Below are 13,700 nucleotides of genomic sequence, written 5' to 3'. Positions count from 1 at the left end.
TCCCAAAATATGTTACAGCACCTCTACATCCCCAAAATATAGTGTTCAAAAATTCATTGCTATAATCATGATAAGTTGTTACTTATTATTACTTATTGCAAATTTTGGTGTGGTATCTCCAAAATGTGTTATTTGGTTTAATTAGAACCAAACTTATTATTTTTATTATTATTATTATTTTATTTTTTTTACGGTTTTCCCAAAAAATGACATTATGACCCCAAAACCTGCCGTAGCTTCAAGAGTTCAGGAGCCTGCTCACGCCGGGGACAGTGGTGTGGTGAAGACATTTATTGGTCTAAAAGAAACTGTGATCAATAATTCAGTTAATGACTGACTGTTACATCATTTCAAATATTGACACTCAAAATGCACAGTTACACTTCTGCTCTCCTCCTGTCTCATTCAAAAAAAAAAAAAACAAAACAAAACAAAACACATTGCTCAGGGGAGGCGCTCGTGATTCAATGACAGCTCTTGAATTCAGGCACATTCACAGCTTATCTGAGGGGATGGAGATTCACAGACAACTGGGGAAACGTGAGGACACACTGATGTCAGTGAGGGTAATTCCCATCATTTTCAGGTCATTTTTCTAAATACAGGATGTCAGAAGAAGCACGCCATAAATATCCCTCTGCGTCGAAAGTACATATCGCAGCCATAAAAGCTCAGTGTCCATTAAACCGGGGTGGGGATTCGAGCACGAGGATGCTTTTCCCATCAGTAGAGTCTTTATCGGACGTGTCTTTATTGAGGATGACATAACGTTTAAAAAAAAAAAAAAAAAAAGTGATGAGCTGTCTCAAACAACAAAGCATTACATCAGCTGCAGTCGAGCGCAACTTGATTCTTCGGGGCGATGAGGTTCGTTTGGGACACTCAGAACGGGTGCTCCGAGACAAATATCGTCAGGCGAATGATGGAGCTGCCTCTGAAGTTGATGACGTTGTTGACGGTCACCATCTCCAAATCCAGCACCACCTCCTTCGGCCCCTTGATCGGCCGCGACAAGACGAGAGTGGCGCTCACGTTGCTGGTTTGCTGCGAGAAGAAGGAGGAGGAACGTGAGGAGCGAAGACAGGGGACGTTTGTGAAATGTGACAGCTGCGTGATTGTTCGAACCAGCGGCTCGTTGAAACAAGGGTGGCCGAGGAACTCGGCAAGATACTGTGAGATCTCGTGCTTTCATTGTATCACACCACACAGAGTCTTGACACTCTGCTCCCCGTGTCTGTATATAACTAATGTGGGCAACAGAACCAACCTCCCACACCCGTTACACACACTAATTGCTCCATCTACTGGCTGCGCACTGCACAGGAGGCTTCATACTGCACCTCTTCTCATTTGTTTTTGTTTTGTTTTTTACAGCCACTGAGTCCCATGTACAGCTGTGTTTACCTGGTGTATGACAGGTTTCCACAGCATTCTGACTCATCATAGTAGGAGAAAAAAAGGTGTTACTAAAAACATTAACAACGTCAGTAAGTGTCCCAGTAATTCAGTCTTCATTATTTCTTATCATTGACCCCGGTGCTTGTCTGACTGTCAATATGTCTTCTGTGAAAAAGGCCCACGGTTACCGTTGGTTTACCACGGACGTTAGAGCTGAAGAATTTACATTTCCTTGGTCTCTATTCACAATCCGTTCATAATCACACGTTTAACAAAGTGTTTTATCTCAAAACTTGATCTAGGATCAAACAACTGCCAGCTTTCATTCCGGATGTGGGCTGTATTAACTCGAATCTGCTCAGGTGTATAAAAGATGTCACGGTACGGGGCGGACATCTCGTGATGCAGAGAGATTCAATATTCGGCTCAGTGATGTTGACACGAAGACGGATAGTGAGTCCTCCGGGGATCAAACGTGTGACCCTAAATGGATAAACCCATTCCTAAACTGTGTGCTTGGTGACACAAACAATAACCTAACACTCCCTGGAAATCTTGCTTTTTGCTGACCTGCGGCGGTTTTAGCCTCCCGCCACGCTGCGGCGGCGTAGACGTGTACCCCAGGGTGTGTCAGTACACTGTGGCGTCACCAGAGCCAGTGTGTCCGCGGGTGCAGCGGAGCAAACATCTGTCCGCACACCCATAAGAGGTGAAACAGATTTGAAACTTTCAGCCATAGGGGCAGCAAAACACTGCTTTTTCAGCCCGGCGTCACACTGTTGATTAGAGCAGGACTTTCTGAGGTTTTCATGTGTTTCTCATTCACCACAAAATTCACTTTGGCTCTTTGGAGTAGTCGCACACGATGTGGTGATGTGTGTAGGATTCGGTCTGGATTTCAAAGGAGTCTCATCCACGTTTTAGACTTATGCTGACATAACTGGATCACTATTAACCTTGTGAATAAGCACATGGATCATATAAGACTGTTTGATGATTTTGGCAACATCTTTGGTAACTAATCACTACAGGTTGAGTAACAATCAAACACGCGTGCAATTTTCTTTCCCGCTCGATTCTGCAATTTACTTGGATTATCTGGTGATTGAGTTTCTGTAGGTTGCACTGTTTTCTTTGTCTGTCAGTCCATGGTAGCTCATGCTCCCAGTTGTTACTGTCTTTCTTGCACATAAATTGCAGTTATTTTCTGCTGTTAGAAACAGAAAAACCATCGTTTTATACTTTAACTTCCCCCAATTTAGCATTTAATCAGTATATAAACATTCAATAAGTAGTTTCTAACACACTATAATGTAGTTTAAGCAGAAATAAGGGCATTTAAGGGTGTATTGATGTACACAATTTGTCAGCCATTATAGCTTCTCCTATCTATAAGGAAAGATTTTATATCATTACAACTTTGCTGAACTATATTGTCATTCATTACTTCTTTATATAACAGCCTCCACATATGTATGCACACAGGGGGAGTTACAGTTGCTGACAAATGCATAAATAAACACTTATATCGGCTTACAACTACATTATAGTGTGTTATAAACCATTCATTAAATGTTTGTTTACTGCATCTAAATGGTAAATAGAGGGACTTGAAATAAGGTGTTACCTACAAGAACAACTCATTTAATTCCTCTCAGGTGTTAATGTCTGCTTGTAGCATTTCAGCGTATTATACCTGCATTATGTTACATCCCCTTCGTATCTACAGGTGAGTGGCGTCCTTCATTCGTCCCAGAAGTACTCACCCGCATGTAAAACTCCCGCCCCTCGTTGCCCGACTTTATCTGGAAGATGTAGAAGGCGCCCGGGTAGCGCGTGGTGGCCTGCATCTGGAAGATGTCTGCAGGCACACTGCGCCCCGACGACAAGTCCATGTGTCGGTACAAAATGGTGAAGGGCTTGTCCCGGCAGGCAGGGTTCTCAGCTGAACACATGCACTGACTGCGGAGGGAGGAGACACGGGGCTGGTTTAGCTTTTCAGGAGTCGAACGGATCAGTAACTGATCACATGTAACTTTGCGTTAGGTACGGCCGAGTGATAACGAACACAAATGTGATGGAACACAGATGAGGGTGCATTCGAAGGATTGAAAACAGTTGGGACGGACACGAGCGGTGAAAAACTCACTTGTCACTAACTTCAATGTAAGGGGAGTGACACTGTAAAGGATCCAGGCATGTGTAGCCTCCCTGGAAATTGAAACATACTTGTGCTGTTGTACAGGTGTTGTTACCAGTGTCACATTCATTGATATCTTCGAAATCAAACACACAACAGTCAGAGTCAGTTAAAACATCATCAACATCATCAACAGAGAAACAACAACAAGAGAGAATCAACAATGCAGTTAGTGAGAATGGAAAAAAAAACAGAGAAAGCACGTCATAAGTCTAGATGTAATACACATGTGCAGCTAGTTCAAAGCCAGCTTAATTTTCCTTAAATGTCTTCAGGTTAGCTTTGTAAGTGCAGATGTGCCATTTTAAATGAGACACATTTTAGGTGACGGATGAGAAATTTTCCTGGCTAAACGGAACAAAGTAAAACAGGATTAAATTATGTTCAAAACTCGCCTGATAAATACATAATCATTCTACGCAACAAGACAATTCACAGCAGCCTTGTGAGTAATGTTTCCATTCAGATTTGCCAAAATATTTTTCCTCTGTGACACTGGATCTAAACTGCTGCTAATAAAAAAAAAACGGACATCTATTCAGTTCAGTCACCGCACAGAAGTGGCTGCGTCATCATCTTCCGTCCCGAACTTTACCTTCACAACTCCTGCCGTCCTCATAGACATAATATCCGGGCGGACAGATGCAGGAGAAAGAGCCGGGAGTGTTCACACATCTGTGCTGACACAGAAACTCAGAGAAGCTGCACTCATCCAAGTCTACGGGGAATAAAAGAAAAAAGGCAGTTTTAACACTCATCGGAAGAAGACTGCGAGGACCCTCTCAGTGTTCGGCACTACTGCCAAACATCGACAGGGTCTTGGGTTTGAACCCAACCAGGTCAACGGAGTTTGCCGCGTGGGGTTTCCTTTCAGGTGCTCTGGTTACCTCCCGCTGTCCACAGACATGCTGTTTTATACACGCTACAGGTGTGAATGTGTTGTTCTGTCTGAGTGTGTCCGCCTGTGATACACTGGCGGCCTCTCCAGGGTGCACCCCTGCCTCATACCCAACCCGAGCTGGGATTGGCTCCATCTCCCTGTGATGCTGCACAGGATAGGCAGTTATGCAAAACAGATGAAGGGCTATTACATAGGAAGTTATATGTGAAGGGAAAATCTGAATTTGAACAGAATAAATCGGTTTTACTCTACTGTTGGTCAAACTTTAATGCTTGCTGTATGGAGACTACACCAAGCATTAAGGGCCGACTGCATGGAAGTCATAAAATGGCAACTGAGTGTTTTGAAATGCTAAGATTAGACACCATCGAAATACAAAAACTCGGTCGGCTCTCCTTACCAATGCAAGAAGTGCCGTCGGATGCCAACTCGAACCCCTCGTCACAGTTGCACATAAAGGAGCCGTAGGTGTTGAGGCAGCCGTGACTGCACGGTTCATCTTCACACTCATCGACGTCTGAAGGACAAATAGTGGACAGTAGTAGTAGTCATGTGCACGCATTTGCTTTGCACAGGGCATTTATTCTGCTTCTGTGTTTCTGTGTGTGTGTGTGTGTGTGTGTGTGTGTGTGTGTGTGTGTGTGTGTGTGTGTGTGTGTGTACCTTGACAGGTCCTGCTGTCTGGGTTGAGGATGAAGCCAGGGTTACAGGAGCAGGAGTAAGAACCGGGGACGTTGGCACACAGCTGTTGGCAGTAACCATAGCGACATTCATCAATATCTGGTCAAAAAGAAAAAGACAGACTGGTTATAAACCAAAACATATATACATATACAGAATGTATACTGTTATATGAATAAAAACCCAGACTTACGACATGAAAATTGCGAAATCGCCTTCATTTTCTCATCGTGACAATTTATCATTTTGGTTTGGCAAGTTCTCCGCTCAGCAGAGTTCTTGCCAAGCCAAATTACAAATGACTGCTCTTCTAAAGGAGAGTTAAAGCGTTCAGAGGCCGCAATGGCATTTTTATTCAAAAAATACAAGAAGCAGCACTGACATTGTTACATTATCCAACACTGCTTCCTAATTTTAGGAAGCACTTGCACCGATATCCCTACTTGGACATGGTCTCATGTGTTTACAGTAACCACCAAAGTGTAATAGACCACTTTGCATGGTTTGGGGCCATTAACTACAAATCATGTACAATCTAGTTTAGTGCCAGACCCATCTTGGAGCTTCAAGGCTGCCATTACATTCACTGCAGTATTGTTATAAAAACCAATTTGTAGAAAAAAGAAAAACCTGCTTGATTGATATAATCCATCAAATCAATAAATAATTACTCCACATAATATTTCGCCACTTACTTTATTGTCACCAGGTTATGAAACTATCAGCAGGGGGTGTTATGATAACTCTTTCTTGTAGGTAAATTTGAAGGAAAACATCACAGATTTAAGACTAAACTCACATTATCATTTCACATTTTCATGTTTTCTCACCGTTGACCTTCCAGATTATATTTTCCAAACAACATTGCTTGTGAGTGCAAATGTTTGACTTTCAAACGTCAGCGCCTCCTTAAACGCCCACACGGTTTTCAACAGTTACTGTAAGTCACTGCATTAGTATACAACGACAATGTGGATTAGCTTCCTCAAGCTCAAATTCTCTGCGAGCTGATTTTCACAGCCTCCCAAGGGAGTGACTGTGAGGTCAACTCTGAAGTAAACTGGCTAAACGTTCACAGTTCATTTGGCAAACGTATAGAAATGCGACAGTTCGCTCACCCTGGCACTGTCCACCAATGAGCCAGTATCCCTCGGTGCAGGAACAGGTGTAGCCACCCGATGTGTTGATGCAAACCTGGGTGGGGTTACAGTGATGAGAGTTGGTCTCGCATTCGTCAATGTCTGCAACAGAGGAGAGGAAATGTTCCTGTAAATCATTTATTTTCCTGTCTTCGGTAAATTGGCTGATTCCTGAGAGGAGATTTAATCCACGGGGAAGGTCAGAAGTCAAAGTGTGCGACAGCCATTAAACCTGGGACTCGACATTCTCTAACTACTGAGGCATCAAATTAGATGCATACGGAGATAGAGAACGTTATTAACGCCGAAGCTCTAAAAACATCTATTACAGCATTATAATATACTTTTATGTCTCAGTGTGATTATATTAGATTGCACACATGGTTTTTCCGTTTAGGTTTGACAGACTATCCTTAAAAGCTACGCGATAGCGACACCTGGTCGACAGAGTTACTAACAAGACAGAAAAATACTTCATGTAGTCTTCTTTGATAAATGCATGAGTGAAAAGAAGAACATTGGCGATATTGATTTCCATGAGGGCGTGATGCTTTAGTTCTTTGTCTCTTTTTCTTTTTTGCTTTCATTCGAGGCAAACAGAGTGAAGTACCCACACACCGCATTCTGTATGGACTTGATGTTGTTTCGAACACAAATAGCTTTCCCTGGGAAGGACTTTATTTTGTTTGCGCATCTCATGCACCTGTAGTACTTTCTGGATGTGCACTGGCTTCATTCTACGCGAGCCACTTTGTATTTTGGTTGACCCCTCTACTACTAGCCTACGGATGTCAACTCCATTGCAGCAGTTGAGGGATAGGGGCCTTGCTCAAATGCACATCCACCAGACTAGATTTTTTTTCCTGCTGGCTTAGGGACAGACACATGTCCCGTCAAAAGTTTGTTTCTCCAGCGCTCAGGTTTTCAACACCCTGTATTTAAAAAACTCTTAACACAACAGTTAACATCTCAATCCATTATCAATTTACAATTGTTTTTGCACAGGATCAGAGATTACTCTGATTACAATCTGAATTCCTTGGACGCCCCTGGAGCAGCTCAAACACTACATCATAATAGCCACATTTCCTTATGAGGATATGACAAATGAAAAATTCCACCCTCTGTTTATGGTTCTCAGACCATGAAGTCACCGATCTCTAGAAAACCGGTGGGGGAAGTGGGTGGGGGCCTGGCTTTTTGTTTGAACAGGCAGCTATGATAAGCGATAACGTCTGTTGCTGGGACCGTTGCCCTTTGTGCCAACTTGGACCACTGGTCCTCCACGGGGGTGGAGCGGTCGGCCACCGGCCAACAGCTACAAGGCCCCAGCACCTGCTTGCTGTTACCAGTCAAAACCTCTCTGAATGACCCCTCATCTGCACCCCATGTGTAGCCCTACTCCAGATCTCCAACATACGCACACTACAGGAGCATTTCAGTTCAGCTCCTTATATAGACTGTTTCAGGAGCTGCCCACGAGCATCGGGGTTGCCGCTGGCAATCCTGATCAGCTTCAGAGAAGACATGACAGACGGGATTTGTTGGAAATGGCTGAATTGGAAAACTGAGAAAACTTAACAGTTGAAAGCTTTTGATACCAAATTTGTACACAAAGTGATTCCAACTAATCTCCATTGGCTTTAAATGAGACAAGGCCAGCTCCTCTTGGTTACACAGACATGTCAGCTAAGTTCATCATCTCCTCTAAAAGTACATGGAAAAAAACTGAACACTGAAAAGGGTTTATAAGCAATTTAAAACTGTAGAATGAGAAATATGTTAAAGTCTCGTTTTCAGATCAACTATCATGCATTTTTGAGTTTTTATCCGATGGGTTTTTATAAGCCCACAAATCTGGAAATGTTTCTCAAGCCACAGAGGAGCATGTAATCCTTCAACTCGATTAAAAACACACAAAAAAAAACCTACAACTGAGGTTATGAGCGGAAATGAACGGAGTCCCATGTGAAATGAAAAACACAGGACGAGAGTATCTGTACTCTAAAGGCATCATTTGATGTTTTTAATTTGTGAGACTGCTTCTGAGACGTGTGTAAACGTGGGCCTGATCAAGCTATGACCCACCTGAAGGGTCATTTCACCCGAATCACAAAAACATATTCTCTCTTTCCTACCACTATCATTGTCTGCTCACGCAAGTAGTTTACAGTCGAGTCTATAGCCGTACTACTGGCTCTGACGCCGTACTTAGCACTTAGCACGCTGCCATGCTGATGGTTAGCAGATATAATATTTATCCTGTTCACCGTCTTAGTTTAGCATGTTAGCATGCTAACATCTGCTAATTAGCACTAAACACAAAGTACAGCTGAGCCTGATGGAAAGGTTATTCAGTTTGAAGGGGGGTTGTCATTAAAAAAAGTATTGGACAAATTAAAAAGTTGCCCCGATAATGTTGCTGGATGAAAAGTTACAGGATTACAGGAACGTTTTTGCAATTCGTCCCAAGGGGGGACATGAATATGTGTACCAAATTTCATGGCAATTCATCCGACAGTTTTTGAGATATTTCAGCCTGGACCAAAGTGGGAGATGGACCGAAAGACCGGCAATGCCGTTCCTCGAACCACACCACACGTGCATAGCTTTAAAAAACAAAAACAAAAAAACACCTCAACAGCAACATTTCTTTCCAGAAACATTGTCATTTTACTCATCCAACAACTTTGGGATGAACTCCAATGCTGTTTTGACACCATGTCTTATCACACACCATCACTGGCCAACCTCAGAAATTCTCTTGTGGCTGAAAATCCCTGCAGCCAGCTTCAGATCAGAAATGTCTTGTGAAAAGCCTTCCCAGAAGAGCAGAGGTTAAAGTTTGTCTGCATGGCTAGAAACAAATCAAGGGAAGATTTTAAAAAAAAAAAGACTTTTGTGGGTGAACTGCTGCAAGGATGGATTATAGAAATCTGAAAAGAGAGGGATAATACCGTGACACACCATAAAAGAGATCACAGAATGCAACTCATAAAATGCCACACATGCATAAACACACACCCGAGTGCTAATTTCTTCTGCCCCCGGTGACACTGTTGGAGCATAGTGCCGGTAACTTAGAGACAAAGCCATGTTTGTTAAAGGTTCAGACAGGATGTCACAGTCTGTGTAGTTTCTGCCCCATAGCTGCATCATTCAGCAACTCATTACATCATCCTTACACACACACACACACACACACACACACACACACACACACAGGTGCACGCACGCACACACCAGCCTTCAGGGGTGTAAGGGCTCATTACGATTGGCCCCCACAGACGCATTGCCTGTTCTCCAGGCCTGGCCCGGGCACAGGTTTGGCAATAAATGACCTCATCTTTGGCATTGTGATGATGTAGTTTACCCAAACATGATTGTGATTCGATTCCCTGACAGGATTTCTCCCTTGCAAAAGAGAAACAGTCTGTATTTGTTCATTACCTAAACTCTGAAGCTCTCTTTAGAGGGAGAAAACTGTTCTGTGTGTGACTATTTTCCATTCATTACAGGGTCACGGCTGATTTATCCAAAATGACAGAAAGAACACCCCAAATGGACTGTAAGGAGGCCATTTTCAACAAGTTGTCCCTGCCGGACACACTGGGGTAATTATGCTAAGATGTATTTCAGACAGCTGGGGGGAACATCTGACGTTTGGTGTTTATCTGACAGCTGGGATCTCTTGTGGCTGCGAAATGCAACAGAATCAATCAGACAGTATAAATTTCCTCACTGTGAGGAGTTAAAGGCCTTTGTGCTCCAGCTGGTTGACGACACAGAGGCCACTGCACCGAGCATCAAATAACATCTGTCCCTGTGAACCGATGGCTTCGTGCGTTCCCCGCGGAGTTCAACCCTAATCTTCACTGACCTACGCTGAATTTCTGGCCTCTATCGCCTTTCCCTCTTGTCCCCACGTTCATCTAGTTTCACTGTGGCATCCGATAAACAGGATGCCACATCTCCGAGCATTCACATCTTTCAAGCAGAGTCACTGCAGAGATTTCAGGAAAAAAGGGCTGGAAACTGCAAACAGCTGCAGCAGAAGACAGACACCTTCCACCCTGGCATCTCTTGCAACCAACTGGACAATAGTACGTTTCTAAAAGGGCAACCAAAGGGTTTTAAGACAAATCTGAGGGGCTTATGAGATGATACACGCTAGAAAAAGAAGAGAAAGAGTTTTTAGCCATGGTAGCAGCTTAAGTCCGAACCTAAATATCAACAGATACTGGATGGATTACATCCTACTGACTTTGGTGCTCCCATGACTTTTCCTCCAGCGCCACCGTGCGGCTGACATTTGAGTGAAATATTTGACTGTCTGACTTAACTATCAGACGGATTTGCCATGAAATTCACAGGCATTCGTGTTATTAAAGTCTAATAACTTTGGTCCCCTGATTTTTCATGTAGCGCCATCATCAGGTCAAAAGTGCAGTCCGGTGCTTTGGTTTTCGACATTCCTACATATAACTTCCCCATCTTTGCTCAGTGGTAATCAGCAAACATGCTAACAGACTGAAATGAGATGGTGAACATGGTAAACATTATATCCTCTAAACATCAGCACGTCAGTATTTTGCTCAGACACTACTATGTACTAAGTACAGCCTGACAGAGCTGCTGGCAGATCTGTAGACTCTAAATCTCACCGTCCTTGCCAATTTTCTCATGAGCCATTGGATAGTTTTTACATGTTTAGGCCCCTAAAAGTAAAATAAAACTAGTCACCAACTGGTGAGGTATGCAAGCTGCATCAAAAAGGGTTGTAAGGAGACATAGCCTCATTTTGAGGGGGTCAGAGTCCCCCCTCCGCAGCCACTGTGGCTGCAGCAGTATCAAACTGAATTCGGGCTCATTGGCTGCGGTCACCGGCTGTGATGAATGGCAGTGCAAGCTGACCCACTGTGAAGAACCAAGCCAGGTCTGTGTGAGGCTGGTACAAGCAAACAGCTGAGAACAATGAGCAGGGCTTTTGGAAGAAAAACGTCTGATGACCGACGGATTTGGCCTCGTTTTGTATTTTAAATCTGCTCTAAAGACAAGAAAAGGGAAAGTTTGCAACACAACGGGATGTAATGACTGTTTGTAATGCCTGTCCTGAAGCAGTAGACTGGGACCATATCGAACATCTGAGGAGGTTAAAGCAAAGCACTCGGTTGCATAGAAAGTAAAAGTGCACATTTTATCAAGTACTCTACTTACGTACAGCATTGAGCTACTTGTGCTTTCCTTCTGCGTTTCCATTTTATTTCTACTGGACTACATGTCAGAGGGAAAACTTTTATCCGGCAGCTGGAGCTACTGGTTACTCTACAGATGAAGATTTTACATCAAAAACATGTTATAAGCCTATAAAACACTATGTATCGTTAAAAAATGAATACAGTTGTTCCCAACATTTCTGGCTTGTAACCCCTTAAAAGGGTCTAGTTGGGACTCCTTGGGATGATACAGATGTGTACGGCTTGTGAGCAGTTGCACCAAGGAGCCATGAACTCTTTCGGATGGTGCCATCAGTCACAGGGGGGAATCTCTCTGCAGGGCAAGCGCCTTTACTTTTGAATCTTTAGGTGCATTTTGCTGATAATACTTCTGTACTTTTATTTAAGTGGGATTTTGAATACATTGCTTACTTACATAGAGTTGGTTATATCGTTATATTTTTTACTCAAGTAAAGGATCTGAGTTCTGCTTCCACCACTAAAATCAGCGGGCATGTCTGCACACTCGGCCTCACCGTTACAGGTGCCATCCTCTGCTGGAGTATATCCCAGGATGCAAGGCGCGGTGCTCCTCACTCTGGGGTAGCTGGGCTCCACAGATCTGGGAGGACCGGGCAGGAAGGTGTCCGAAAGTCCAGCCGATGGGTCCGGGTAGGCTGGCTCGGGCAGAATCGGGGTGTCCGGTCTGTAGGGCTGGTTGTACAAGCTCCTGGGGATGCACAGGTAGCCTCCGTTCTGGTTCACGCAGCGCATGTCTCCTCGGCAGGCATCTGGCAGGGTACGGCACTCATCCACATCTGGGATACAGAACGGTGCACTGATAAGGACATTCCTGCATCCAGAACATCTGTTGGCTTGTGATTCATTTACCCCTCACTTTTAGTGTGGAAACTTATTCCGCCTCACACTTCAGTTTTGTTTTTTTTTCCCCCCAATCTGGATAAGATCGCTGACTACTTATACCAAAATGCAACTTTTTTTCACATTAGAAGACAGTAGAAGTCATGTTACCTACCTATACACTGTCTTGCCCTGCGGTCATATGCAAAACCTTCTGTGCAGGTCTGTGGAAAGATCATCCAGGGGTGGTTTGAGTGTGTTTTCCCTTTAAGCCATAATTCACGTTATCTGGAGCTGTTGAGATTTCTGACAAATTAACTATGAAGCTACTCATGAAATATGATTATTTATGAGGCAAAACAGCAGTACAACCGGTACAAGATTTATCTGTTTCATCCTGCCAAGCATGCGATTTTTTTACATATTGACTTTCTGACAGTTTAATCGCGGTTTTATTTCATCAAAGCCGTGTACTACATCAAGGTCAGATGGCACGACAACATTTGCAGGCTGTGACCATGACCTTGGGCTATATGAGTGAAATCCCTGGAAACGTGACTCCAGTGAAGGGAGGTGTTGTGTTACCTGTCCGTGTCCAGGCTGGACACAAAGCAGAATAAATACCAGAGCTGCCAACATCCTGCAAAGAGGGAATTTCAAGTTTTTAACCTCTTCTGAGAGAGCGTCGCTGAAAAACCAGGGACTCAGCGCGTCCCGTTGCATATTCATTCAAACACAGAACCAAAGCAAAAACAGCTCAACCAAGTCCGGCAAGCAAAGAATAAACCACGATTAAGACCCAAAACAATGAAGATTACTGACCTTGCGGAGGAGAAGAACCTGCAGCCACGTATTTCAAAACGCATGGTTTCTGTTGAGGTCTCTCAAAGGAATGATTTAGACAACCCGTAAATTCTCCCCAAATCCCCTCGCCACAACCCAGCGGGGCTCTCACTACCCCCCCGACTATGCGCCTTTACGCGAAGGCCGACACCAGCTTTTCATTAACCGCTGTCTGATCGAGCTGAAGCTTCGGTACATTGACCAAGTGTTGCAGGAATGCCTTTTCAAAATGGACTGTTCCGTTTCTGCCCTACGCTGTCGGCTCCACGGATTATTTAGCAATGCAAATTGACGGGCCCCCTTCCGAGCACTTCCACAACAGCTGGATTCAATCAGGGAGAGCCAGCCCCCTCCGGTCAGAGCGCAGAGACAGCGGCGCACTCACTCCACAAGGCAGCTACTCCTGGGCTGTTTGGGGGCAAAAAAAGGCATAAAGCATAGACAGTGAGTGTCTTGTTTTC

The 13,700-nt window shown here is 43.9% G+C and overlaps 1 protein-coding gene across 2 annotated transcripts; it reads right to left on the bottom strand.

Annotated features, from left to right (window-relative positions):
• Positions 1-286: 286 nt before the first annotated feature.
• On the bottom strand, positions 287-13,640 carry fbln5 (fibulin 5). 2 transcript variants are annotated; one of them, XM_040138234.1, is made up of 11 exons: positions 13,219-13,640; positions 12,982-13,036; positions 12,572-12,620; positions 12,072-12,353; positions 6,299-6,421; positions 5,163-5,279; positions 4,900-5,016; positions 4,194-4,316; positions 3,548-3,674; positions 3,165-3,360; positions 287-1,044 (listed from the first exon to the last, which is right to left on the bottom strand). In XM_040138234.1, exons 1-11 carry the CDS (start codon positions 13,260-13,262, stop codon positions 883-885), a joined length of 1,395 nt encoding a protein of 464 aa, XP_039994168.1. In that variant the 5' UTR covers positions 13,263-13,640; the 3' UTR covers positions 287-882. The 2 variants fall into 2 exon arrangements, with proteins under 2 accessions (XP_039994168.1, XP_039994169.1); XM_040138235.1 differs by lacking the exon at positions 12,982-13,036.
• Positions 13,641-13,700: the final 60 nt, after the last annotated feature.

Source organism: Xiphias gladius, chromosome 10, assembly GCF_016859285.1.
Source record: "Xiphias gladius isolate SHS-SW01 ecotype Sanya breed wild chromosome 10, ASM1685928v1, whole genome shotgun sequence".
In the NCBI taxonomy this organism is placed as follows: Eukaryota; Metazoa; Chordata; class Actinopteri; order Istiophoriformes; family Xiphiidae; genus Xiphias; species Xiphias gladius.
Note: the sequence above shows the minus strand (reverse complement) of the source record. Positions and strands in the feature narration are given on the sequence as shown.

Coding starts and splice junctions, on each gene's coding strand:
- fbln5 (XM_040138234.1), bottom strand. CDS start 13,262: ATGCGTTTTGAAATACGTGGCTGCAGGTTCTTCTCCTCCGCAAG. Junction 13,037..13,218: donor AGGTTCTTCTCCTCCGCAAG/GTCAGTAATCTT, acceptor CCCTCTTTGCAG/GATGTTGGCAGCTCTGGTAT. Junction 3,361..3,547: donor TACATTGAAGTTAGTGACAA/GTGAGTTTTTCA, acceptor CTCCCTCCGCAG/TCAGTGCATGTGTTCAGCTG.